The 27,942-nt window shown below is 35.5% G+C and overlaps 2 protein-coding genes across 2 annotated transcripts in view; both read left to right on the top strand.

The window, feature by feature from the left end:
• LOC144834604 (protein phosphatase 1F-like) overlaps window positions 1–23,997 on the top strand; it is a 66,133-nt gene extending 42,136 nt beyond the window's left edge. Inside the window, exon 8 of the transcript XR_013610987.1 lies at window positions 23,975–23,997. The gene's annotated coding sequence lies outside the window, so the exon portion shown is untranslated. The remainder of the gene's footprint in view (window positions 1–23,974) is intronic.
• Window positions 402–27,192, top strand: LOC144835612 (uncharacterized). The gene is made up of 39 exons (XM_078690692.1): window positions 402–496; window positions 686–775; window positions 1,585–1,662; window positions 2,184–2,273; window positions 2,574–2,660; window positions 2,814–3,258; window positions 3,749–3,890; window positions 4,376–4,495; window positions 4,724–4,846; window positions 5,472–5,582; window positions 6,154–6,327; window positions 6,992–7,153; window positions 7,392–7,685; window positions 8,024–8,148; window positions 8,720–8,942; window positions 9,328–10,182; window positions 10,724–10,875; window positions 11,386–11,608; window positions 12,004–12,251; window positions 12,757–17,032; window positions 17,222–17,338; window positions 17,935–18,048; window positions 18,709–18,834; window positions 19,378–19,488; window positions 19,952–20,077; window positions 20,307–20,417; window positions 20,529–20,648; window positions 21,416–21,550; window positions 21,843–21,962; window positions 22,479–22,779; window positions 23,018–23,121; window positions 23,608–23,771; window positions 24,068–24,187; window positions 24,528–24,633; window positions 25,110–25,182; window positions 25,457–25,514; window positions 25,993–26,063; window positions 26,456–26,531; window positions 26,896–27,192. Exons 1-39 carry the CDS (start codon window positions 402–404, stop codon window positions 27,148–27,150), a joined length of 10,521 nt encoding a protein of 3,506 aa, XP_078546818.1. The 3' UTR covers window positions 27,151–27,192.
• The last annotated feature ends 750 nt before the right edge of the window (window positions 27,193–27,942 follow it).

The following is a 27,942-nucleotide window of genomic DNA, read 5'->3' as shown; positions in this document are numbered from 1 at the left end:
TTCTACATTTTACAATGCTGAAAATTGTAAGTTCAACCTTGCTATGTTGTTGTACTTAAGTTTATAATTAGTGTTTCAACCATTAAGGAGGATACTACTCCACTACTACAAGAAAAGCAACATATATTATCTTATTAGCTTTTCTGTTTTCATAAAATGAGATGAATGAATTTTTTAGATTCTGTATTTAACTATTAATATTATGTTTATAAATATGCATAGTTGTCATATTTTACTTACATTTTCTGTCATTGTTAACTGTAATGTTAGTTTTTTCTGCTCTTAGCTTCTTTAAACAATTTAGTAAAATAATTCACATTTATTTTTTCCTGATATTACGAAATACTTCTTGAACAGCTTATTTTGTTTGCTTGTCAGGTTGTTTACAATAATTTCTAAAAATGGAGAATTACAATGACGTGGACAGTAAAGCACTCGTACCTTACAACTCCAATGTTCAGGAGAAGAAGTTTGAAGATGAGAACCATGCCGTTAGGTACAACTTTTTAAAATATACAAACGCATCTTTTTGTACATTTGTGGTTCAACAGGCTAAAAAGCAGAATGATATTAAATAATCTTAATTAAAAAAAAAGACAGATAACATGAACAAAAAAATGTTTTAACTGTGAAATGGAAAAATGGAAAATAGTATTCATAATTTTTCGTTTTTTTTTAATTTTAGAGAGAGTGGGGAGAAGAGGAACAGCCGTGGAATGTTGGTGTTTAGTCCGCAAAGTAACCATGGAACTAGTTCAGGAACTTCCATTGTAAAGTAAGCAAACTATGTTATACTATTTTTATTTGATCATGTTCCAGCGAGATGGCTCACTTTGCCGCAAGTCTATGAACTGTTAAAAAAGGAAACCTAAATAAAAGTTTACTTTAGGATAATAAATGTTATAAAAGTTTTAATGAGGGAAAAATCATTTCAGTTGAAACGAACCATTTCAACTTGTAAAAATATCCAAATTCAATTTATTTGTTTTGTTAAGCTCTGTGTACACTATCAAACTTTATGTGACAACACAATTTGATGTGCCCATATATGGACATGAAGAGGTCATATCACTACTATATTTGGCATCACACTTTTTTTGTCAAACTAGTTTGATAGTGTAGACAGAGCATTAATACACTTAATGTAAACTTTTATTCGATTTCCATCTTGAGTAAAATGTAGATTCATCCAACTTTACTGTCCCATCCAACAAGGTGGAAGTCAATATTGCAACTCATGAAAATATTTTCAATTGTTTCAATGGTTACAAAACATTCATTATAATTATCATTAACATTTCAATACAATCATGTGTGATAATTATCATTAACATTTCAATACAATCATGTGTGATAATTATCATTAACATTTCTATACAATCATGTTTGTAATATGGTATTATTAAGACTTAGTTAAATTTGCATAACATCGATATATAAAACAGTCTAAAATTGATTGGTTTTTTACTGCCTCAGGCAATACAAATCTCTATTATTAATGTATACGTACAGCTGATTTGTAAACATTTATGTTATTAAGTTTAGAGTTATTTGACAAATATATATATTTTTATTTTTAATCAGAAACAGTGGAGACGAGGGGAGTGCCGGCAGTAAAATGTCAAAGAGGAAGTACAAACAAAATGGTTCCAAACATCCAAAGTAAGTAAAGATGATCAAGAAAGATGGAGGTACTGTATGACACACAGAACTGGTATTACATTTATAGATGCACCTCAGGTGGATCCAAGGTGTGGTGGAGGATGGGGAATTATACCCAGTCAAATACAACTCCCCAAATTGTGTTACAATAAAAGATAAGACTGGTCAAAATTTTGTCACCAACTTGCAAATTGCTTTTAAGTGTAAAATTGTGTAAAGCTATACATATACATTGTTCTACTTCAATCATCATTGAAATATGACAATTATTTTTTAAAGGTAATAATAATAAAATTTATACAGTGCACATATCCACTAAAGTGCTCAAGGCTTGTGAAAACCATGAAACATATTCCCCTTAAACCTAAATACTATTGATAAATTTGACAAAAACTGAATAAAAAACAAAACCAAATCGAACCCACATCACTGCTTCCGTTTACCGGCAATTTAAGGTGCATAGACCAGCCAGTACATAACTCACAGGAAATTTTAACTTCAAGTTTTCTTTAAAATTTCAGAGATAGTGGAGATGAAAGAGGCAGTCAGGGTATTTTAGCTTTTAGTCCTAAAAGTAACTATGGAACTTCTCCAGGCACTTCCATTGTAAAGTAAGGGAATTTTTGTTCAAGCTTAAAATAGCTAGTTCAAACTTTTAAATAAAAAAGAATTAAAAATAATCTTTGCTTCTTCTAGCTGACATGTATTTGTGTATGTATTGTGTTTTGGTACCAACTGGTATCAGGGAGAGGGTGCGAGATTGAGAGCAGCAATGGAGCAACAATAGCTGAATATGATGTTTTGGTACCAACTGGTATCAGGGAGAGGGTGCGAGATTGAGATCAGCAATGGAGCAACAATAGCTGAATATGATGATGTTGTTATATATATATTTCTTGATTTACAAACAGGAATGGTGGAGACGAAGTAGATAATCGTGCCAATGTTGTGTTCAGTCCAAATAGTGCTCACGGCAACAGCAGTTCAACCAATCAGAAGTAATGAAATAGACAAAGAAATTAAAATAACCTATTAAAAAATAGAAAAACGTATTTTTAATATTTTCGTAAGATATATTTCCACAATCAATTAGACATTTTTCATTTGTAGCAACTTCTAGTTGAAAACAGACTTGAAATTTTGTGTTTCAGTGGTGTTAAAAAAGAGAGTGATATTCATTGGAAAACCGACCACCCATCTGCTCAAAGAGGTGTTGGTACGCAGATGGCATTTGTACTGGATCGTCCTAGGATCGACGGCAGCCGCCTAAAGATAGAGTCAATTGGTACTGAATCATTGAAAGGCAATAAACAGAAGTCCTCAACAGGGAAAAAGTCAGTAAAGCAGAATACTACAGATGACGATGCTAGTTCGGTGAATGCAGATGCGTCCTACCACGGCGAATGTGTTCATGACATTGTGGAATACTTTGCCACTGATGTCACCACTTTGCATGCGTTGCCAAACGTGTTCAAGTCGTGTACGCTACTTGCGAAAAGCTTGTGGGCTATCGTTTTTATGACGGGAGTGTTTTTGTTTTTGTTTCAAGCATCATTCGTCATCAATAAGTATCGTGATGGACCAATCCAAGTTAACGTAAGTACAGTACTTAAGATTCTTTTTTCCACATAAAGGGGCATGTGAGCATAAAGCAAGGGCTGTGGACTGTAGGGTCCAAAGCTTCTGAAGAAAGTATTGTTTTAGGCCTAGCCAAGTAGATGGAATTTGCCTGCTGACTCAGCAGGATTGGGGCTAAATTTATTGTCATGAGCAGCTTGGTCTAATCACTTTGTTGTTGGTCATGAAGGCTACTTCAGAGGAAAATCACTACAGGCTTGGTACAGTATATTATTCACACTGTAAAACCACAAAAGAATCCCATGGGCTTCTTTTTTAGGTTTCTTGGGTGTGCTTCTTTTTGTGATGGATTTCTTTTCCAAGTTTTACAGTATTTTGTTTAAAGCTTCAGAACTTTCATCAATTCACAGCAATACAAAGATTATACAGTTTACAATATGCATGTGTATTTTGGTTACTGTTTTCTTTTATATTTTTTTAAATACAATCAATTTTATCACCATTCCAGCTGGAAGTCGTAACCAAATCATCGCTTGAATTTCCAAAAGTTACAATTTGCAACACAAATAAACTACGTCGGTCTGCTGTCGCTAACTCAAAATATCGTCAGGTTTTGATTGTGGATGAACTGAAATCACTTCCTTATTATGGTAACCAAAAAAATCTTTACACACAATCTACTAAACTATAATAATAATAATAACAATTAACTTTATTTAAAAATGGATGCAACACTTGAATCACCAGATTGGTGTTTTTCACAAGGCCGTTAAGTTAAGTTATTATTTACAGTACATGATTAAAAAACTATACAAAAAGAGACACAACTAATACAATTAAAATGAATGATTTCATGAAAAACATAGAGTTTCAAGTATATCTTATCTTTGGTCATATATTATTTTTTTAAATATATGTATATTAGTAATTTCATTTGAGTTTATAGCATTTAAACTTCAGTATTTAAAATCTATAAGTGCATCATAAAGATTTTATTTATTAGACCAGCATTATATCAACAATATACAATAACATACAATACAACAAATATGTTAAACTCAAATGAGCCAGCTACCCCTCGTATTATTAGAATGCATTGTTGATTTAGAAAATGTATTCTTTTATATATGTACAGCACCTTGTATAGAGGACGACTTCCAATGTGTCAATGAATTGATTTGCGTCAAACCGTATCTAATCTGCGATGGAGTTAACCAGTGTCGCGACTTCAGTGATGAATATGACTGTACTTACCGTAAGTCTAAATTTTATTAGGTTAGATTAAATTTAATTAAATTACATTAAGAAAACTGTTGCATAAATTGGTTTAACATACGATTGCAGTATAGCGTGTTCCATATTTTATCTGGTATTGTTGCACTGTATGACTTGTAAAAGCATATGACTGGGAATAAACTGGAAAAAAAATGCACCAAAGAGAAAAAGAATGACTGGAAATAAACTTGTGATTTTTGTTTTTCAGCATCATGTAAAGAAGGATTTTTCCGATGCAGTAACGGGAGTAATGATGGCGTATGTATCGCATCAAGCAGGGAATGTGACAGAGTGATAGACTGTTATGACGGGGCTGATGAAAATGAATGTGGTAAGTTTTCATATAGTGGAGCTGTAGCATGGTGGTTAAAACATTCTTGCTTTCCAATCCAAGGGTTCAAATCCAGTGGAACTGTTTTCATTCCACTCCATAAGCTTCAAATGAGCAGATATAGTTTATCAATGCTGTAATTTGCAAGTTAACTCTCTGCTGTGCAAGGCTGTTTGTAGCGAGAGGTTAACAAGAGATGAGGCATAGATGCTTTAAATATCATTATTAATATAAAATATGATGATCTCTGCTGGTGAATTTGGGTGGGTAGTGAAAGTTACGGCCCTGATGTGTATGAAGTAAAGTGTATATTTGCCAGAATAGTATCAGAAGAACCACTCTGAATACTATTATAAACTATTGTAAACCTAGGGTAAAAACAATTTAAAGATTTATATCGGCGGGCAGAACTTTTATTAATTTCCAAAATGAAATCATTTGTTCATGTTATTTCATTTGGTTCAATTTTCAATTAAATCCTTTGTGTCTCTTAAATACTCCACAGAAACTACAATAAGTATATGGACTCAGTTCATGAAATCTAAATCAAATACTGTAGATTACTGTAGTTTAAGTAATCAAGTCAATAGTCTCATCAAATTATTGATGTTCATGTTTATTGTAGTATGTAAAGGAACTGAATATAAATGTGTCTCAAGAGGCGGTTGTATTGATAAATCAAAGGTCTGTAACGGTATTGATGACTGTGCGGATAAAAGTGATGAAAAAGACTGTGGTAAGCATTATATGTAGTGTACTTCCATTATTATTATTTATTTATACTGAGCGGCCTCTTCAGTCAAAGACTGGTCTCCGTGAGGGCTTAGTTATAATCAGTGGCTGTGTGTGTACTAGTACACCGGGGTAACCCCCTACTCGTCTTGAAAGATGTACTAGGTTCTTTAAAGTGCACATGAGCTAGATGTGTACACTGGACCTATGGTTTATAGGTCTTATCTGAGAAGACTCGTTCTACCACCAAAACCATGGAGCGAGTGAGTCTCAAACCCTTGCCGATGTTATGACTATACGTAATTACGGTTCCAATGTCTTAACCGCTCGGCCACTCACTATTATAAACAAAATATGTATAAATTAATTAAGTTCTTTTACTTCTTTTTTAAAATCCCAGAAACAGTTCTTAATTTAATGCAGTTTTGGTAACCTCTTATTCTAAATTAGCCTGGGATAACCAATGGATTTAGTTATGTCTGTTCCCAACATGCTATTACAATCCTTTGAAAAGATAGGTATTTGATATACTATTCATGGTATAATTCACATCAATATTTAATCGGTAATTATAGATGTAGGTGATGATAGCACTGAATGCGGTGATGATGCATTTCAGTGCTGGGACGTTGACGAATGCATTAACCGTCAATTCCTTTGTGATGGTTACTATGACTGTAAAGATGGATCGGATGAGGATCCCACTGAGGTCTGTTTTGTTCCATCAACGGTTGCACCTACACCAACGTGTAAGTTAGGTTTGCTTTTCGTTCTCGGTCTCTCTTAGCTATCCCCATCAAGCCCACAGTCAATGAGTTCTGTTATGCATGAAAGATGCCTGATTGATCAAAAGAATCAACATTGCATATGATTGATTTTTGGTTTCTATTCTCTCTACTACATTGAAGCAGTAGTTCTAATTTAACACCAGGACACTGAGCCTTGCCAAGATAGGAACTCGTAACTTTGATCCTTTGATCTTATGTCTGGCTGCGAAAAAAACCTACAGTACTGTACTATGTACATATTCTCCGCTGCACACGGTGTCCGTTAAGGGCGTGGGACTGATCTTGTCGCACCCACAGATAAACCCTTTGATCTCCTGAGCTCATCATCCTGTTAGATTTCCTTGGTATGATGTTTATCAGACATGACTTTTTTTAATGGGTATACGAAAATCTATTTACAGTATACAACACATGTTTAGTAGCATTGTTTTTGTTTCCTGTGTTTGTAAATAATATGCTTGTTGACTCCAAAATGTATTAGAGATAGGGAAGTAGTTTATATGTTCTTAGAGAAGAAGTTGGAAAAGAAGTTGAATTGAATTATTATACTTAGTTTATTTGTGTGGATACTGTACTATATTATTCAGTATTAACTTTGTACTTTTTTAACATTCTCAAATGGCAGTGTATCCACTTGTCTGTTCGGCTGATGAGTTACAGTGTGATGGTCTTAATTGCTTCCCATCCTACTGGGTATGTGACGATGTACCAGATTGTCTAGACGGAAAAGATGAACAGAATTGCCAAGATACACTTAATGAAGTAACTGAAGCTCCAGCAGTTATCGGTAAGATTTTAATACACGTCTTTATTAAGCAGTAAAATATGGGAACACTTTTATGGTTGGATAGGAGTTACTAAGAATAAGGCATAGAAAGTCTTTCTTAACAGTAAGACTTTTTATGCAGTTTGCAGTATAGTATGACTCGCGGGGAGGAAAAGGATAGGAACATTTTGTTAACAGTAAGATTCAGACACAGATAATACTTTATTTATAAGGTATTATATTATGGTATTTATTACAGATGATGGCTGTTCAACAACTGAATTTGAGTGCGATTATGGTTACTGCATCCCGATCTCCTGGGTGTGTGATGGTGAAATAGACTGTCAAGATTACACAGATGAGGCTGGCTGCAACCCAACAACTGTGTCACCAACAACAACACCTGTAAATATTCTTCCAGTTAGTGGTTCAGGTTCAGGACCTATTGTGACCAATCAGCTGCCGGTGACAACACCACGCATGACCACATTACCCATCACTACAAATGCTCCTACAGCTGCTCCACCATCAACGACACTAGGGTTAGAAAACTGTAAGTTTCGGTACTAAATCTCTATACAATATAATTATATTTTAGTTTTAGTATACAGTATAATCTTTATTAAGGGGACAGTTTTAGGACCCAACAAATTGTCCTCTTGTACTGCAAGTTATGTGTTGACATCATTTAAAGGCGATATTTTTACATTGCCATTCCATACCATACAAGTTGCATATTTATGTGTAAAAGCTACTAGCATGATAGATATTAAAACACTAGTAAAGTTGGCGGTACACCCTGTATTTCCAAAAGGAAATAACGTATAATTTAGAGTGTCTCGATGTTTCGATTCTTGTACTACAACCGTCTCCTTACTAATTATTTTTCAGTTCGGGTTTTCGATGGAACACTGGCTGTCAACAAAATAAACAATGAAGATATTTCATACTCAACAGCATTATCTATCCCAGGAAATATTGCATATGTACAGTATGAGTTACTTTTCAATAATTTGGTAAGATCATATTTCATTGTAATATGGACCTATAAATCTAATTTATAGATCCTTGGTAATACTTAGTATTGTAATTAACACCTTTACATAAACTCTTTAAGTTCCCAGTGGTATACTGAAAATTAATCAATTAATTATAAACAATGAAAATGGGAATAAGAAAAAAAAAGATCCAAATCCGTAATTTTCTGCTTGATATGCAGCCATCCTACCACTTGGACTTCTATTGAATGGTCCCAATTGATTGGATAGCAACTCGTTAATGTCCTTGTAATGGTACAGTTGAATAACACTAGTTCTTAATTGTACTCACATGCAACAAAGATCAAATTAACTATACCCTCATCTTTGTAATATTGATTCACAAAGAAGAGTTACACTCTGAAGGGATAATTTGTTAATACATTTTTGTTGTATGTGGGAATTGTGTATAAAGGCAGAATGTTCAGTATAGTACCTTTCACCAATCTTTCAAGATTAGCAGTACTTACACTGCAAAGAAAACAAGTTTGAGATACTGAGATACTGTAAAAGGGAAGTTTCCAATCACAAATTTCTTTTTTTTTTCTAGTTGCAAGCTGAGTATTCACAATTATCACCTACAACTGTTATGGTCAATGGTTTCAGCCCTGGAAGCATTATCGTTCATTACACTCTATTGTTTGATAAATCTTCACATGTGACTGTCTATGAATTGTCTGATGTATTTTCGTTTGCGCCCTCGGAAACGACAGCTACAATCAACAACGACGGTAGGACATTTGAATATAGACAGTCATCAACAAATATTTATTGTAAGTATTTTTTTAAAATGCACAAAATAAACCATTGCATTGCTTAAGTTGATGCAAGAGTGGTACAAAGTATGCAGATAATATAAATTTACTTTACCTATATCCTATAGTGGCACTGTGGCATTGTAGTTAACATGCTTGCTTATCAATCCCAGGTTCTTTGGTTCACACCCTGAGCATCCTTTAAGTCTCATTTAAGATTTGGTCTACAAATAATGGGTCTTCTATTGTGTAATTTGTGAGTCATGCGCTTGCTCTTGATTTGTTTAAACATTTTTTTAGTCATTTGAGTGTATATTTTCCTATTTTTAAATGGATGAACAAATGTAAGATGTGATACAATGATTTTTAAAAGTACTGTTCTCTAGCAAATTTTATTTTTCAGCTCGATGCCAAAATGGTGATTTCGCCTGTGATGGCGAGTACAATGGAGGTACCTGTTTGCCTTTTGATTTTAGGTGTGATGGTGTATGTGACTGTAGGGATGGGTCAGATGAGCTTGACTGTCATGATGCTGTTGATTGCCCCATTTGGGTTCCAACAACACTACCTCCAACAGAAGCAGTTTACACAGGACCAACAATAGTAGCACAAACAACTAATTTACCAACAACAGTTATACCAACGACTGAGTCACTAACTACAGAATTGCCAACAACTGTGGTACCAACAACAGAAATACCAACGACCATGGTACCAACTACAGAGGTACCAACAACCATGGTACCAACTACAGAGATACCAACAACCATAGTACCAACTACAGAAATACCAACTACAGAAAAACCAACAACCATTGTACCAACTACAGTATTGGAAACTACCAAGGTACTAACTACAGAAATACCAACAACTATGAAACTAATGACAGAAATACCAACTACCGAGTTACCAACTACAGCGAAACCAACAACTACAGTACCAACTACAGAATTGCCAACTACTGAGCTGCCAACTACAGAAACACCAACAACCCTCGATGCAACTACTATGGTCCTAACTACAGAATTGCCAACAACTGTCATGCCAACCACAGAATTGCCAACCACCATAGCACCAAGTACTGTTCAACCAACAACTGAAAGAATACCTACAACCATGGTACAGACAACAGAGAAAATATCCACCATAGAACAAACAACCAACCAACCTAGCATAGAAACAACAAACATAGAACTGAGCAGTACATGGCCCGCTGACAGGGAGTCATTTTTTACACCTCCAGTATCAGAAACAACAGGTAGTCTATTATGTAAACTTTTAAATATTGTTGTACAGTTTGCTTAGAGACTATAACTTCCCTTTTCAGCAATTATCGATTCAAGTTGCCGCAACCTATAATATATAAATAATATTGGCACAGGTTCAAGGCTCTCCACGGTCATAATTATGGTGTGGTAGATAGAGACCTTCTCAGATAGGTCTGTGTACATATCTGGATCATGTGCATCTTATAGAACCCAGTGTAGCTGTCAAAACACTATTAGAGAATAGTTGTCTGGTCCCTATGGACAGATGAAATACTGAAAGACCCTTAAGCCCTGTCTTAACTCTGTCTGCCCAAATATGGTAGCAACATGCCCAAATATGGTAGTGATATGACATCATCATGTCCATATATGGCCACATCACATTTTTTTGTCACATAAAAGTTTGAGTGTAGACAGAGCTTTAGGGAAGTTGTTATGCACAATTCAGCTCTGGCTGCAAGTCACAATTTATTCCCCTAGTATAGTAATGTTACTACAAAGTAAAAATGTACAATCTTATCTAAATTGTAGGTTTATCTGCAGAGAGCAGACAGGTTGATAGAACTTATTCAGGTTCCTTCACTGCTAATGAACTAGATGGTGAACCTCTTCAGTATGACCCTGCTTTGAACGACACAACATCTGAAACATTCCGACAAACCCGAGGACTTTTTACAACTATGGTAGGAGGAGACTTTATTTTGCATTATGCCTGCTACCATAAAACATATATTAGTTTGAAGATTGTGCGAAATAATACTACTAAAAAATAAAATTTGCTAAAGACTTTTTGAAGAATTATTGGTTTCAGGACTAGATAACAAAAAATGTAGAACATACACTGCCGCATAATTTAGAATATAATGTTTTATGTTAATATTATTATTAATATAATGTGTATGTTATATAAAGGACATTTCAGAATAAAATGAAACTTCACCTAAATTACATTTAGGTTTTGTGTGAGGTACTCATCAATATAGTAATGCAATGACAATATAGTTATCTGAAGTTTGAGTGTCCATTCTGATAGAGAGGTTCTATATTAATAATTGTTGTGAAGCTGTTCTTTATATCATGCCTTCATGGGATTTCCTGCCAGAAATTTCATGTCTGTAATGTACACAGGAAATTGTACATACTCTGGCAGGTACACCACATATAGAACACTACAAGTAAACTTTTATTTTCAGTTGGAAGGTGTGTTTAACACTACACCAGGTTTTGTGAATGTAACGGTTGATGGGTTTAGCTCTGGAAGTTTGATTGTTGATTTTCATGTTTTGGTCAAAACTGATGATACAGCAGTTGCAGGTGATCAGTTGACAAACGCTTTCACAGAAAACACTGAAGATGGATTATTTCAAAACAATGATTTTGTTATATTGTTCAATCCGGAAAGCGTATCTGTAGAAGGTAATATATAAATTTTAATTCTTTTATTTCGGGATTTCTGGTCCATAGAAAATAGAAAAAGTGTTATATGAACAAAACATTCATAATGTTTATGTAAAAAACTTCCCTTCTTTTCCTTTTTCAATAATTTCTGTACTGTTTTCAGCACTTACTGAATACTGAATACTGAATAGCTTTATTTGTCCATTATCATATAAAATAATAGAAATTCTTCTTAAAGATTGGCAAGTGTATATTAGTACAATTAAAAACAGATATATATATAAAATATAAAAAAATAGAATACACACACATTTTTTTTCGCAAAACTTTTTTTTTCTTGACAATATATTTGGCCTATTCAATTTTGTATTGATACAGGTATTATTTCTATAACCCTTTTTCTATATTTACAGAGCAATGTCAAGAATATGATTTAATGTGTGATGATGGTAGATGTATATCAGCCAGCTGGGTTTGTGACTCGATTCCAGATTGCTTAGATGGTAAAGATGAAGCAATGTGTGGACAAGAGTTGACCAAAGTGTTTGCAGGTCAATGGCAGCTAATAGAAATAGATCATACTAGAGTGTCATTCAGTGAAGACTTGTATGACCCAGATTCACAACTGTTTTATGAATATTCAACAAAAGTTATAGATGCAGTAAGTTGTTGTACCAATTAAAGTCCCATTCCCTACGTTTTTTAAATCTAATTTAAGGTCATAAGCTACATTTAATGTAACAAATAAATACTATATGGTCCTATTGATTTTTTCATCTTTAAATGGTTAAAAATGTGAAAAATAAGTAGATTTTAATAATTTAAGCTGCCCGCTATAAATCCCAACATGCATTGCGCATGGATTGATACTGCTTGCTTGGTGTTATTGAATAACACTCTATAAAGTAATATATGCAGTAACTATTGGTGTTATACCATAAAGCTCATCTACACTTAGTTTATGTGACATCATGTCAAGTTACAAGTGTTATTGATTACTTTGGTATGCAGCAGCCATACTCTGTGGAATAGTTAAGTAACAAGCCTGATGAAAGAACAACCAAAACAGCAAAGGGTGATTCACATTGAAACTATACAAGGTGTCCACTTCTTTATGAAAGACACATGCATAATTCCATTTGTTGTAACATCTTTTTCTTTTCTAGCTACAAGAAACTCTTGCTATACATTATCAAGTTGAAGATATGTATGTTACCAATTTCTACCAATACCTACAAGAAGATATTGTTTTTGAGTTTCAAGTGGAACTGAATAATGCAGAAAATGTGACAGAATTTGATATTACTGAAACGATATTACACTCAGTAGAAGTTGAGCCAGAAACAGGTTTCTCTACTTTAACATCCGGTTCAGGAAGTGTTTCGTTTAACTCATCAATTAACATTATTGAAATAAATAGTGGCTCAGATTCTTCTTATCAAGGTACTGATACACCATGGGAAGGAAGTGAATCACAACTCCAAAATACTGATGTACCATGGGAAAGAAGCGAATCACAGCCAAAAGGTACTGATATACCATGGGAAGGAAGTGAATCACAACCAGAAGGTACTGATGTACCATGGGAAAGAAGTGAATCACAGCCCGAAGGTACTGATGTACCATGGAAAGGAAGTGAATCACAACCAGAAGGTACTGATGTACCATGGGAAGGAAGTGAATCACAGCCAGAAGGTACTGATGTACCATGGGAAGGAAGTGAATCACAACCAGAAGTTACTGATGTACCATGGGAAGGAAGTGAATCACAACCAGAAGGTACTGATGTACCATGGGAAGGAAGTGAATCACAACTGCAAAATACTGATGTACCATGGGAAGGAAGCGAATCACAACCAGAAGGTACTGATGTACCATGGGAAGGAAGCGAATCACAACCAGAAGGTACTGATGTACCATGGGAAGGAAGTGAATCACAGCCAGAAGCTACTGATGTACCATGGGAAGGAAGCGAATCACAACCAGAAGGTACTGATGTACCATGGGAAGGAAGCGAATCACAACCAGAAGGTACTGATGTACCATGGGAAGGAAGTGAATCACAACTGCAAAATACTGATGTACCATGGGAAGGAAGCGAATCACAACCAGAAGGTACTGATGTACCATGGGAAGGAAGTGAATCACAGCCAGAAGGTACTGATGCACCATGGGGAGGAAGTGAATCACAACCAGAAGGTACTGATGTACCATGGAAAGGAAGTGAATCACAACCAGAAGGTACTGATGTACCATGGGAAGGAAGTGAATCACAGCCAGTAGGTACTGATGTACCATGGGAAGGAAGCGATTCACAGCCAGAAGGTACTGATGTACCATGGGAAGGAAGTGAATCACAACCAGAAGGTACTAATGTACCATGGGAAGGAAGTGAATCACAGCCAGAAGGTACTGATGCACCATGGGAAGGAAGTGAATCACAGCCAGAAGGTACTGATGTACCATTGGAAGGAAGTGAATCACAACCAGAAGTTACTGATGTACCATGGGAAGGAAGTGATACACAACCAGAAGGTACCGATGTACCATGGGAAGGAAGTGAATTACAACCAGAAGGTACTGATGTACCATTGGAAGGAAGTGAATCACAACCAGAAGGTACTGATGTACCATGGGAAGGAGGTGAATCACAGCCAGAAGGTACTGATGTACCATGGGAAGGAAGTGAATCACAGCCAGAAGGTACTGATGTACCATGGGAAGAAAGCAAATCACAACCAGAAGGTACTGATGTACCATGGGAAGGAAGTGAATCACAACTGCAAAATACTGATGTACCATGGGAAGGAAGTGATACACAACCAGAAGGTACTGATGTACCATGGGAAGGAAGTGAATCACAGCCAGAAGGTACCGATGTACCATGGGAAGGAAGTGAATTGCAGCCAGAAGGTACTGATGTACCATGGGAAGGAAGTGAATCACAACCAGAAGGTACTGATGTACCATTGGAAGGAAGTGAATCACAGCCAGAAGGTAAAGGTACTGATGTACCATGGGAAGGAAGCGAATCACAGCTAGAAGGTACTGATGTACCATGGGAAGGAAGTGAATCACAGCCAGAAGGTACTGATGTACCATGGGAAGGAAACGAATCACAACCAGAAGGTACTGATGTACCATGGGAAGGAAGTGAATCACAATTGCAAAATACTGATGTACCATGGGAAGGAAGTGAATCACAACCAGAAGGTACTGATGTACCATGGGAAGGAAGTGAATCACAGCCAGAAGGTACTGATATACCATGGGAAGGAAGCGAATCAGAGCTACCAAGTACTGATGTACCAGAGGAAGAAAGCGAATCAGAGCTACCAATTACAGATGTGCCAGAGGAAGAAAGTGATTCAGACATTATACCAGAGGAAGAAGGTGAATCGGACATTATACCAAGTACTGATGTACCAGAGGAAGAAGGTGAATCAGACATTATACCAGGTACTGATGTACCAGAGGAAGAAGGTGAATCAGACATTATACCAGGTACTGATGTACCAGAGGAAGAAGGTGAATCAGACATTATACCAAGTACTGATGTACCAGAGGAAGGAGGTGAATCAGACATTATACCAAGTACTGATGCACCAGAGGAAGGAGGTGAATCAGACATTATACCAAGTACTGATGTACCAGAGGAAGAAGGTGAATCAGACATTATACCAAGTACTGATGCACCAGAGGAAGGAGGTGAATCAGACATTATACCAAGTACTGATGTACCAGAGGAAGGAGGTGAATCAGACATTATACTAAGTACTGATGCACCAGAGGAAGAAGGTGAATCAGGCATTATACCAAATACTGATGTACCAGAGGAAGGAGGTGAATCAGACATTATACCAAGTACTGATGTACCAGAGGAAGAAGGTGAATCAGACATTATACCAAGTACTGATGTACCAGAGGAAGGAGGTGAATCAGACATTATACCAAGTACTGATGCACCAGAGGAAGGAGGTGAATCAGACATTATACCAAGTACTGATGTACCAGGAGAAGGTGAATCAGACATTATACCAGGTACTGATGTACCAGAGGAAGGAGGTGAATCAGACATTATACCAAGTACTGATGCACCAGAGGAAGGAGGTGAATCAGACATTATACCAAGTACTGATGTACCAGAGGAAGGAGGTGAATCAGACATTATACTAAGTACTGATGCACCAGAGGAAGAAGGTGAATCAGGCATTATACCAAATACTGATGTACCAGAGGAAGGAGGTGAATCAGACATTATACCAAGTACTGATGTACCAGAGGAAGAAGGTGAATCAGACATTATACCAAGTACTGATGTACCAGAGGAAGGAGGTGAATCAGACATTATACCAAGTACTGATGCACCAGAGGAAGGAGGTGAATCAGACATTATACCAGGTACTGATGTACCAGAGGAAGGAGGTGAATCAGACATTATATCAAGTACTGATGTACCAGAAGGAGAAGGTGAATCAGACATTATACCAGGTACTGATGTACCAGAGGAAGAAGGTGAACCAGACATTATACCAAGTACAGATGTACCAGAGGAAGAAGGTGAATCAGACATCATACCAAGTACTGATGTACCAGAGGAAGGAGGTGAATCAGACATTATACCAGGTACTGATGTACCAGAGGAAGGAGGTGAATCAGACATTATACCAAGTACTGATGCACCAGAGGAAGGAGGTGAATCAGACATTATACCAAGTACTGATGTACCAGAGGAAGGAGGTGAATCAGACATTATACTAAGTACTGATGCACCAGAGGAAGAAGGTGAATCAGGCATTATACCAAATACTGATGTACCAGAGGAAGGAGGTGAATCAGACATTATACCAAGTACTGATGTACCAGAGGAAGAAGGTGAATCAGACATTATACCAAGTACTGATGTACCAGAGGAAGGAGGTGAATCAGACATTATACCAAGTACTGATGCACCAGAGGAAGGAGGTGAATCAGACATTATACCAGGTACTGATGTACCAGAGGAAGGAGGTGAATCAGACATTATATCAAGTACTGATGTACCAGAAGGAGAAGGTGAATCAGACATTATACCAGGTACTGATGTACCAGAGGAAGAAGGTGAACCAGACATTATACCAAGTACAGATGTACCAGAGGAAGAAGGTGAATCAGACATCATACCAAGTACTGATGTACCAGAGGAAGGAGGTGAATCAGACATTATACCAGGTACTGATGTACCAGAGGAAGGAGGTGAATCAGACATTATATCAAGTACTGATGTACCAGAAGGAGAAGGTGAATCAGACATTATACCAGGTACTGATGTACCAGAGGAAGAAGGTGAACCAGACATTATACCAAGTACAGATGTACCAGAGGGGGAAAGTGAATTAGATCTACCAAGTGAGGCAGAAGAAGGTGGATCACAACGGCGTAAGAAACGCCAGACAAATGAAGGTCTGCAACCATTTAATCAATTTTTCCTTCAAGTTTTGTAGAATTAATACTCAATTCATAGCTATTAACCTAGCTTTTTTTGTCAATGTAAATTTATAGTATTTTTATCACTTTGATATGTGGATCTGCATTATGAACCATAAGTCTAAGATTTGTTTTACGGTATTCCAATTTAATTTGTTATGGCAGCTGGTGACTGTGGTGAAGGGCTGTTTTCTTGTTTTGTTGGATCACAGTGTATTCCACAAGACTTTCAATGTGATGGCACACTCGATTGTCAAGATGGTAGTGATGAGGAGGACTGTGGTAAGTAGAGGCATGACAACTGAGAACTGGTTCAATTAATAACCACCTCATGAGGAATTAACTTGAAATCAAATTAAACCTGCTCTCCAACTCAAAACACAAGATAATTATATACATTCTATGTATACATACATTCATAACTATTAGCAGAACATATGTTACCACCGCTCTCTCAAAAGGACAAAGTGGACAACAATAGCAGTCAAACAACATATCCATGATTAAAGATGTATTGTCCCCCAAAAACCTAAAAAAATAAAGGTCAATACAATCAGACTTTGAATAGACCATTTTGCAGTTTTAATAAAGTTATTCACACTTCTGTAGAAAAAAATCAACAAAAATAAATATTTCACTTATAAAATGACAAAACAAATAAATTTAACAAAAAATAATTTTAACCAAAAATCATTGTCCGACAGACAATTTAGGTATGTTTTGCTTTAGATGACATTTTTTTCAAGGATTTTTTTTTTACATCCAGTTTTTTGTCAAAGTGGCTAACTATTATGTAACATTAAAATGGCATATTCAACAACAAAAAATTAAAACTTTAACTGCCATTTTTTGATTTATCATGCTTTCATATTTTTTAGAATGTGATGGTTTTGTTTGTGAGTCAGATGGCACCTGTATTTATTCTGGACAAGTTTGTAATTATGAAGAAGACTGTGCTGACGGCAGTGATGAGTCAGAAGAAGTCTGTGGTGGTAAATATAAATACTACATTTACATATAGATACATTTTTGTTTGTACTGTATTGATTGATAGGGTTTTGATGATGGTAATAAACAAAAATAATGATGATGTTTGCGGTACACCACGTATATTAGTCCTGAGGACGATCAAAGCATATTGATCGAAACGTCGAGAAACTCAACAGTTATTTTCAGAACTAATATACGTGGTGTACCACAAACTTATATCAACATTTGATTTCGCCATGCAAACCTTCAAACAATATAATAATGATGATGAAGATAACAGAGGATACAAGAACCACCATCTTGTGTTGTGTATAACCACTACCACTACCAAATAAGACGATAAAAGCAAAGGAGTACAAAAAAAAATCTCCTGATATTTTATGTCATCTGTCTCTTCAGCTAAAATGTAATTTTCTCAATTTGTTTGTATATACACCTTTTTGCTACTACTAGGCTCTAGATAGAGATTTTTTTTTACTATGGCATGCCTGACATACCCATGTTTAATACATTTAAATTGTTATTAGCATCCTATATGGTTTGATATATTTTTCAAAATGTTGTAGCGCTATTTTAGTTTGGACATGCTTTCATAAAACCTTCTAATATTTAATTTTTCCAAGTTATGATGTCTGCATATATGTATGTAATTTTATTTTTAGTTATTGATGAGTGCACAGAGGAGAATGGATTGTTTGAGTGTATAACTGTGCCGGGTTGTATACAAGCCGATTGGGTCTGTGATGGTGAAGGGGACTGTGACGATAACTCAGATGAGGTTTTTTGCAGTAAGTGATCAATAAATTTAGTTTATTTTTATTATGTGGAATGATACTAGGATGAAATGAGGAGATATAACGACACAACTTTGCACCACCTTGAAATGGTAATGATTTTGGCTTCATTTTGATAGTGAGTTTAAAAAGGATTTTATTGATTTACCCTCCTTCACTGTAAGGATTTGGGTAGCTGAGTGGTTATGTCTCGTCACTGTCATACAAAGAAATCCGGGCTCAACTCCCAGTCTACTCATCTGCAAATGAGTACTTGGTTGAAAATACTAGGGAGGAAAGGTGGCATGGAAAGGAACGGGCCACCCTACCACATAATGCAGAGGCTTAGTACAATGATCTCCTAACAGCTCATTACGTTCATAAATGAATACCACACTTACCTTACCTTTACTGTATTTAATTTCATATAACAATACTTAATGGCAAGAATAACACTAGTGAACACTTTATGGGAGTTTTACTGTATAAATACTAATAATGTGATTTAAATAAAACATATGTTAATATAAAGAAAATAATTTCTATTTTTCTTTATAGGTTGTGAAGGATTCCAATGCATAGATTACAGTCTTTGCTTACATGATGTAAGTCTAGTTTGTGATGATGAACCTGACTGTGATGATGGCTCCGATGAAGAATACTGCAATGGTAATTATGCTTTTAATATTACGGAAGACCTATATGATCTATATATTTCATGTGTCGATGGTCTTCATCTGGAACTGAAATAAAATTACATAACTTGTCCCTAGGTCGTCGCAAACAAAAGCTTCCTTTTAACAACATGTCGTCTTTCTTTGTTTTTATTGATGTTTCACCAAATCATAAATCTGGGAAAAAAAATACTTACTTTTGACATGTATTATTATGAAACAAACTATGTCAGCTTATTTAACTAAACTTATCTAACAAACTTAGATCATGAAGAAATAGATAGAAATCCAGTTAAAAATTCATTACAATATAAAACTTATAGGCCTATAGTTAGAAAACATACATACGAATCTAAAGATGAAAAGAGTAGGCTCATCTTTTTTATTTCAGGCAATGAATCAACATAATATCTCAATGCAAGTGTCTGTATTCTAATTCAATTAATTTTCACCTCCAGCTGAATATTACGCTTGCTATAGCAACCCATGTGATCCAATCAGGTCAGTGTGCCTATCTGACATTGGTCTCAATTTGAACTACACGTGCCAATGCGTTGATCCATGGCTGGGAGAAGGCTGTTTAGGTAGGTGTACAAAATGTTTTATATTGCTTTACAGCTGTCAATTCAGAGGAAAGAAAGGCATTAAAATATGGTGAAAAGCCTAAAAACGTCCAACCCTCCAGCATTGGAGGGCCACTTAGCATCCTTGGGTTAGGCCTCTGCATTACACCAATCTGTATGTCTTTATGTTTGTAAGATATCAAGCCAGTGAACTGTGGTGTGTATATAAATTTATTTTATTTACATTCAGATTGCAGCGGATTCGTATGTGAAAGCGGAGACGAATGTGTTTTGTACGATCACTGGGTTTGTGACGGTATTCCAGATTGTACCGATGCATCTGATGAGCTTAATTGTTCAGGTTAGCATTTCATACCATCCAAATACAACATTAAAATATTAGTTTTAGTGATGCATTATTTCGATTTAGTATAATGTTTTATTCAAAAAAAGTTTCATGTTGCATTTTTAGAAAGTTGTCATCACAAATGTGAAAGCACTAATGAATGCGTTGCCGAGTTTTTAATTTGTAACAACTTTCCTGACTGTGAGGATGGCACTGATGAGATTGGTTGCGGTGATCCATCTACAAGTGAGTGATGGTGAAGACTAAATGAGTAACTGACAGACTAACTGGCTGACTGAGGCTACATGACTGACTGACTAACTAACTGGCAGACTAACTGGCTGACTGAGGATGCTTAACTGACTGACTGACTGACTAACTAACTGGCTGACTGAGGCTGCTTGACTGACTGACTAACTAACTGGCTGACTGAGGATGCATAACTGACTGACTAACTAACTGGCTGACTGAGGCTGCTTGACTAACTGACTAATAATTAACTGGCAGACTAACTGGCTGACTGAGACTGCTTGACTAACTGACTAACTAACTGGCAGACTGCAACTGCTTGACTAACTGACTAACTAACTGGCAGACTAACTGGCTTACTGAGGTTGCTTGACTGACTTCAGGACTAACTAACTGCCTGACTGAGGTTGCTTGACTGACTGACTGACTAACTAACTAACTGGCTGACTGACAGGCTGCTTGGAAATTACTGACTCACTGAGTAACTAGTTGACTGAGGTTTCTTGACTGAGGTTTCTTGACTGAGTTAACTGGCTTTAATGTGGCTGCTTGACCAATTAACACACTGAGTGACTTGTTAACTAACCTGGCTGACTGAAGTTTCTTGACTAACTAAGTAACTGGTTGATTTTAAGTTTTCTTGACTGGTTGAGTAAAGACTAGTAACTGAGTAACTGGCTACTTATTGAGGTTGCTTCTATAACCAGTAACTGTCTGTAAAATTACAATTTACTGTATTTTCTTTTTTTACTTTTCACATCTAGTTTGTCAATCTGGTGAAATACGTTGTAAACCAGAAGACAGCGTGTGTATTTCAATGTCAACGGTCTGCTCATGCTCAGTTGATTCTGATTCCTACAAGTTGTTTTGTCCTCTGGCTGGTGTCAACGGCTCACTCTGTAAATATAATAAACTAATTTAAAACATATGGTAATATTGTACAATTAAGATATTGTATAAGATATACTGCTGGAGAAAAGACACAGTAGCAATGTGATTTGACAAGACATGGCTGTATTATTTGAATTATTTGTACCTTGCATAATTTATTTCCTATATGCCTACCATTTCTGTTCATCTTGTGTGTGTAAAAGCTCTTCCAGGCCTCAACTATTTTGGGAATTTGCAGACTACTTTGTAAAGACAGTTTCTAAAATTTTTTATGATTGATTTTTCTATTGAACTTTCTAGATTCTTGTCCAAATGACTATGTTGCGTGTCCATCTGGTGGATGTATCCACAAATACCATATGTGTGATACAGCCTATGATTGTTTTGATCAGAGTGATGAAGATGATTGTTATGGAGTTGGTAAGTACAATGTATGTGTGAGTAGAAGTTGCGCACAGGTGTGAACAACACAGCTTTCTCTTCCCTAAGGGTCCCTTGGTGTTGTACAGCTGCCACTAAACGACACTCATTCTTCTGTCTAAAACAACAGAGATGGACCAGTACACTGGTAATGCCCTACTCTCTTGAAAAATGAACTGGGTTCTTTAAAATGCTCATGAGCCAGATGTGTACACTGAACCTCCAGTTTTAAGTACTTTCAGGAAGACTTGTTCTACTAACAGAACAATGACCGATCAGTGACTTGTACCTGTGCCGATTGTGTATAGCTATGGTTTGCAGCGCCCTGCCTTAACCACTCGGCCAATCGCCTGATCACTTTTGTCGTTTCTACTGCTACATTGTTTTAGCTTTATTTTAATACTATACTGTATTGCCAAAAATATATTCTACTTAGTTCTTCCCTTAATCTAATATCTGGTGCCACTCTAAGCAATTATTTTTAAGTCATAATAATACAATGCATTTTTTTGTAAGGTGGAAGCATTGTCGACCCTTTTACACCTGGATGGATGGATCCGTACCAAGACATTACAACAGAAAGTTCAATCTATGAGAGTTTTGTCAATGACTTCTATACAGATCTAAAATTTGATAGAGTAAAAGGGTTTGATCCACCGGACTGGAACGGGTTCTTTGCCTACAGTTCAACTGCCGATTACAGTGATGCAGAGGATGTATTGAAGCTAACCAAGGAAGAGATATCTGAGCTTGGCCACCAAATCGATGACTTTATTTTACAGTGCACTTATGATAAAGTTGATTGTAGCAGAGATGCGTAAGTAGATATAAATTTCATCATCGTAATGGCTATGAGCGTTCACTGGCTAAACCCATGTGGAGTCCAATGCTACCCAGCGTTGGAGTACTAAATCTTACGACACTGAATGTCATTTTTTAAACCATTTTTCTAATGGAATTTGTAGATGAAGATGCTGAATCGTGTTCATTTACTGTTTTTTTATAATGGGTCAACTACAACGCCATTATATAATTATTATTATTTTGCCTTTAAGATTTTACGAAACACAGGATGACAAATATGGAAATTGTTTTACATTCAATGATCCAAGAAAGTACAATGAAACATTTTCGTCCACAAGAACTGGAGCTAGTAACGGTAAGAATTGTAATGACAGTCGCTTAATTTGTACCATCCTTGGTCTTTTAACACATGTGCATAAATGCACAATAAACACATTACACATTAGCACATTATAATAATGGGAAGGTATGAATTTTGAAATAGACGTGTTGTGTGACTACACAGCTGTCGAGTCAAAAAGTCATTCTGCCCACTCTCAGAAACATCTTTTTTTTTAGGATTAATTGGATTGTCCTGAATCTATTCATCTTAATATGTTTCTCCTTTGTTTTTTTTCTGATATTTTATCATGTTCTTATGTATCGACCTCTTTTATTATTATGTGTAATGTATGGATTCAAAATAAAAACAAACAAACAAACTGAACATTCGCAGAATGACTATTAGAATAATACCTGTGTATTCGGATGTCACGTTGTTAAAATGAATCAACAACCATTCAAGAATAATTGTACATATTATCTTGTTACTTTGATTAAAACAATAAATTATGTGTTATAGGATTGAAGCTAACTTTGAATATTGAGCAGTCAGAGTATATAAGTTTATTTGGAAAAGATGCAGGAGTTCGAGTAGCAATTAATCCATCAACTAAACCTGAATATCCATATGAAGATGGCATAACCGTACGACCTGGGGTCATTACGTCAATAGGTCTACGTTACGTAAGTAATTGAGTTGGAATATTGTACTTACAGCTGGCCATAGCTGGCTATAAAAATTAATTTATTCTATATAAGTTAATTCTATGTTTAAATTCAATTATTAAAGTATTGCTTTTTTTCTTGTGATTTTTACCCTAATAAAGCTCTGTTTACACTATCAAACTAGTTTGACAAAAAATGTGTGATGTGCCCAAATATGGGAGTGATATGACATCATCGTGTCCATATATGGGCACATCACATTTTTTTTGTCACATAAACTTTCAGCTTAATATGTCTTTCTTACTCTATCTTAGAATTATATTTCAAGACTCTGGACAAAAACTGGCAGTTGTACCACTGGACTTGATGAAATTGCCGAACTTAAGGAAAACAACGATCCCTTCTTTGAGGGCTATGACACGTACGATGAACGGGTAAAGAATCATCATTATTATTATTATTAATCAGAGAGCTCATTAAGAAAAAACAGTAATACGAAAAAAAGATTTTTATAAAGCTCTCAACCCATTAACAAAAGAGAAGGTTCTTTGAGGATGGACATTCAGATAAAACAAGAACACACACAAAAGACATAATCATATTATAATGCATGGTTTAAAAAGATGTTTGTGCTCTAAAGTCTGTGCAACAAAATGTTGACTGCTATTACATTATACACATTCAATGTATTCTGAGCATAAGAGTAGGCCTACACAGTTCCTGCTGTACATCATGTGCATAACATTTCAAGTTCACTTATGTTTCCTTCTATAGACTTGCCAAAAGAGATGCATAAATCAGTACATTAATGACATATGCAACTGTACGGATACATTGGTGGTTGAAGGAACACCATGCAACCTACTGAAAAAGGACCAAGGTAAATACCATACTGAACTTGCAAACTCCTAGATACAACCACAACCTGGGGTGGTACACGTATATCATGGTGTACAAACACACTATAGGGTGGTACACGTATATCATGGTGTACAAACACACTATAGGGTGGTACATGTATATCATGGTGTACAAACCTGTGGTGGTACATGTACAGTATGTCATGGTGTGCAAACACACCATGGGGTGGTACACATTTTATGGTGTACAACCACAACCTGGGGTGGTACATGTACAGTATGTCATGGTGTGCAAACACACCATAGGGTGGTACACATTTTATGGTGTACAACAACATCCTTGGGGTGGTACACGTATATCATGGTGTACAAACACACCATGGGTACAGGTAACAGATTTACTGTCTAGTTCAGCAAGTTTACCTTACCCATACATGTACAATATATGAATTGTATTCTATAAAAGCAAACTTAAATGGGTTTTTTTAATCTTCAGATGTTTGCAGACAACTCATGAATCATTTCTACCAGAAAAATGCTCTTGGTTGTGATTGTCCGCAGTCTTGCGAGTAAGTGTGTTTTTATTTGTATTACATCATGAAAGGGGACTGTGTTATATTTCAAATCGTAATATATTTTAATCTGTACATAATCAGTTTTATCATTGAAATTAAAAAAATTGGTTTTTGTACCTTTTTAGACTAATAAATTAAATTAAATGATTACTTTGCCTATGTTGGCCTATAATACATACATACATAGTTGCTTCATTGTAATTTTCAAACTTGAGATACTTATTTTTCTCAGATATTTATTAGTTACCAGCTAAGTTGTTTTTTTCAGTGAGGTTTACTATTCAATAACTCAATCGCAATCATTGTGGCCTTCAAATATATACTTGGTAAGAACTATCTATATTTAGTTTGTTTTTTTTACTTTGGGTTTTCACAAATAAAATGTTGATTGCAAAACCAAATACATGAATACATTATGGATTTTTGTTTTTATTTATATTGATGAATTTTTCCTTGATAGAGGATAGAGGTCGCCTAATGTAGTTATTACACCAAGCTCTGTCTACACTATTAAACTAGTTTGACAAAAAAAGTGTGATGTGCCCAATTATGGTAGTGATATGATGTCATCGTGTCCATATATGGGCACATCACATTCTTTTGTCACATAAAGTTTGATAGTGTAGACAAGCTTAACAAATGTTAGAAGGGAATAAGAAACCATGTTTATGTCTGTGCAAAAGGTAACTTATTAGATACACATTTTTCCTCCCTACTGACACAATTCAAAGTCATCATCATCCGCTAATTTAAGAGGTACGTTTTTGAGCAAGCATGTGTATAAGTAATCTTTCTTTATTGTAGGACTCATTGAAGAGGATCATCCATACAGAAAACAGCAAGACTAAAGTCTTACAGACCAAGGAAGATATTAGGTGAGTATGTGAGTGAGGTGTATCTAAGTTCTTTCTTTGACTCAAAATTACCCTACTAAATTCATATGTTGTCTATACTGGGACCTTTGCATATTGTGTCGTTGGTTGTCGTCTAGGCCTAGAACCTGCCAAAAGGAAAAGACTGAGGAAGCACACCCCAATAGTGAGTGTCAGGACACATCATGCATCAACTGGTTCCTAGATAATCGCAAATCGTATGTTCTCTAAATGAAAGTCACACCTCTGTTACCACTCTAAAATTCCTATAAATTAGAAACTCTGACATTTGTGACCTTTAGAAGAGATAGGGACGTTTTATACTTTTCAAAATGCTTTTAGTTGAGTAAACATTTTTTAAATAATGATGGTCAATGTATTTTCTATCTTATCAGAGAAAACCTGGTTAGACTTGAAATTTACTATGAAGAACTGAACTATGAGAGTACTGTAGAATCATCAGCTTATGGGGTAGGACACTTATTTATTAACCAATTTTACACACTGATAGTTAAAGTACTGTATGCATTAAGTACAGTAGAACCCCTATTAATGAGACACCTTCGGGACCCAATCATTGTCTCTTGTTAGTTTCACAGAAAAGTGTGCCCTTAATAATGGTGTCCTCTCAATTATAGCGGTTGGGTTTAGCATTATGATATATATATTTCATGTCGTTAGTTTCATGAAAAATTGTCAACTTAATATGGGTGTTCCTTAAAAAGGTGTGTCCCCCTATAAATGAGGATGATCCCTGAATAGGAGTGTACCAAAGGAGGGGTCCTACTGTTACTACTTGCTACCTTCTAATGTTATTAACATCTTGCGTTTTTAGGCTCCAGACCTTTTTAGCGATTTAGGAGGAACCGCCGGGTTATATCTCGGCCTCTCTGTCATCAGCATTCTCGAGTTCTTTGAGCTAGCCTACGTTATCATTCAATACATGTGTCGACGACTTAAAACCGGCGTGCAGAAGCGAATAGAAGCGGCGAATAAAATGGATCACGAGAAAATGGAAAGCCAGCGACCATATAAGCGACCTCAGGAACCACCGCATTGTTATTATAATTATAAGTCTAAATTCAGATAAAATAATTAAAAAGAGTCTTATGAAAAAAATATAACCAGTTGGGTAGGTTAAACTATTTCGAAAGGCATTACATAAAATAGTGTAGGAATTAAACATTCCATAAATAATCTAAAACTGCGGTTAGATAGCGTTTAATTATTATTAATTGATTGACCGATGTTAAAAGATTTACAAGAAAAAAAATAGTAATGTTTATACAATTATTAATTTTGTCGGTTTCACTCTTACGAAAAGATTAAATGCGTTTACATTAGTTAGAATAAAAGATTGCTATTAACATATATTTGCATATTCAAATTTCGCCGCAGTCATGTAAACGTACCTTAGACAGCTCTCTATAATATACTTGAGTAGGCCTAATATTGACAGCCACAATAAAATATTTCGGCAAAAATGTATTTACGTAAACTATTTATAGATTTATTCTATACAATATAGATACATTAATAAATAGAACTGATATTAAATTAAAATAGAAATAATAATAACTGCCATTTGCATATATATACATAATGAAAAAACTATAATTTTTACCTACTGCGCAATTTTATAATTAATTTCTATAACTAGATGAAACTTACATATTTTTCTTGACGTTTGTTCATTACCAGCCGCGAAAACACGATTTCTAAAGAGTCTAACACATTATTTAGGATTTATTAGCGTAATTGTTGGACAGAATATACCGCATTTAGGACAATAATTTTCAAGGAATAATAATAAATGGCATATATTTAAAAATAGAAACGTAAATTATTAAGTAAAATATCTACGTACAATTGATTTTATATC

Source organism: Antedon bifida, chromosome 2 (genome assembly GCF_963402885.1).
Source record: "Antedon bifida chromosome 2, ecAntBifi1.1, whole genome shotgun sequence".
NCBI lineage: Eukaryota > Metazoa > Echinodermata > Crinoidea > Comatulida > Antedonidae > Antedon > Antedon bifida.
Note: the sequence above shows the minus strand (reverse complement) of the source record. Positions and strands in the feature narration are given on the sequence as shown.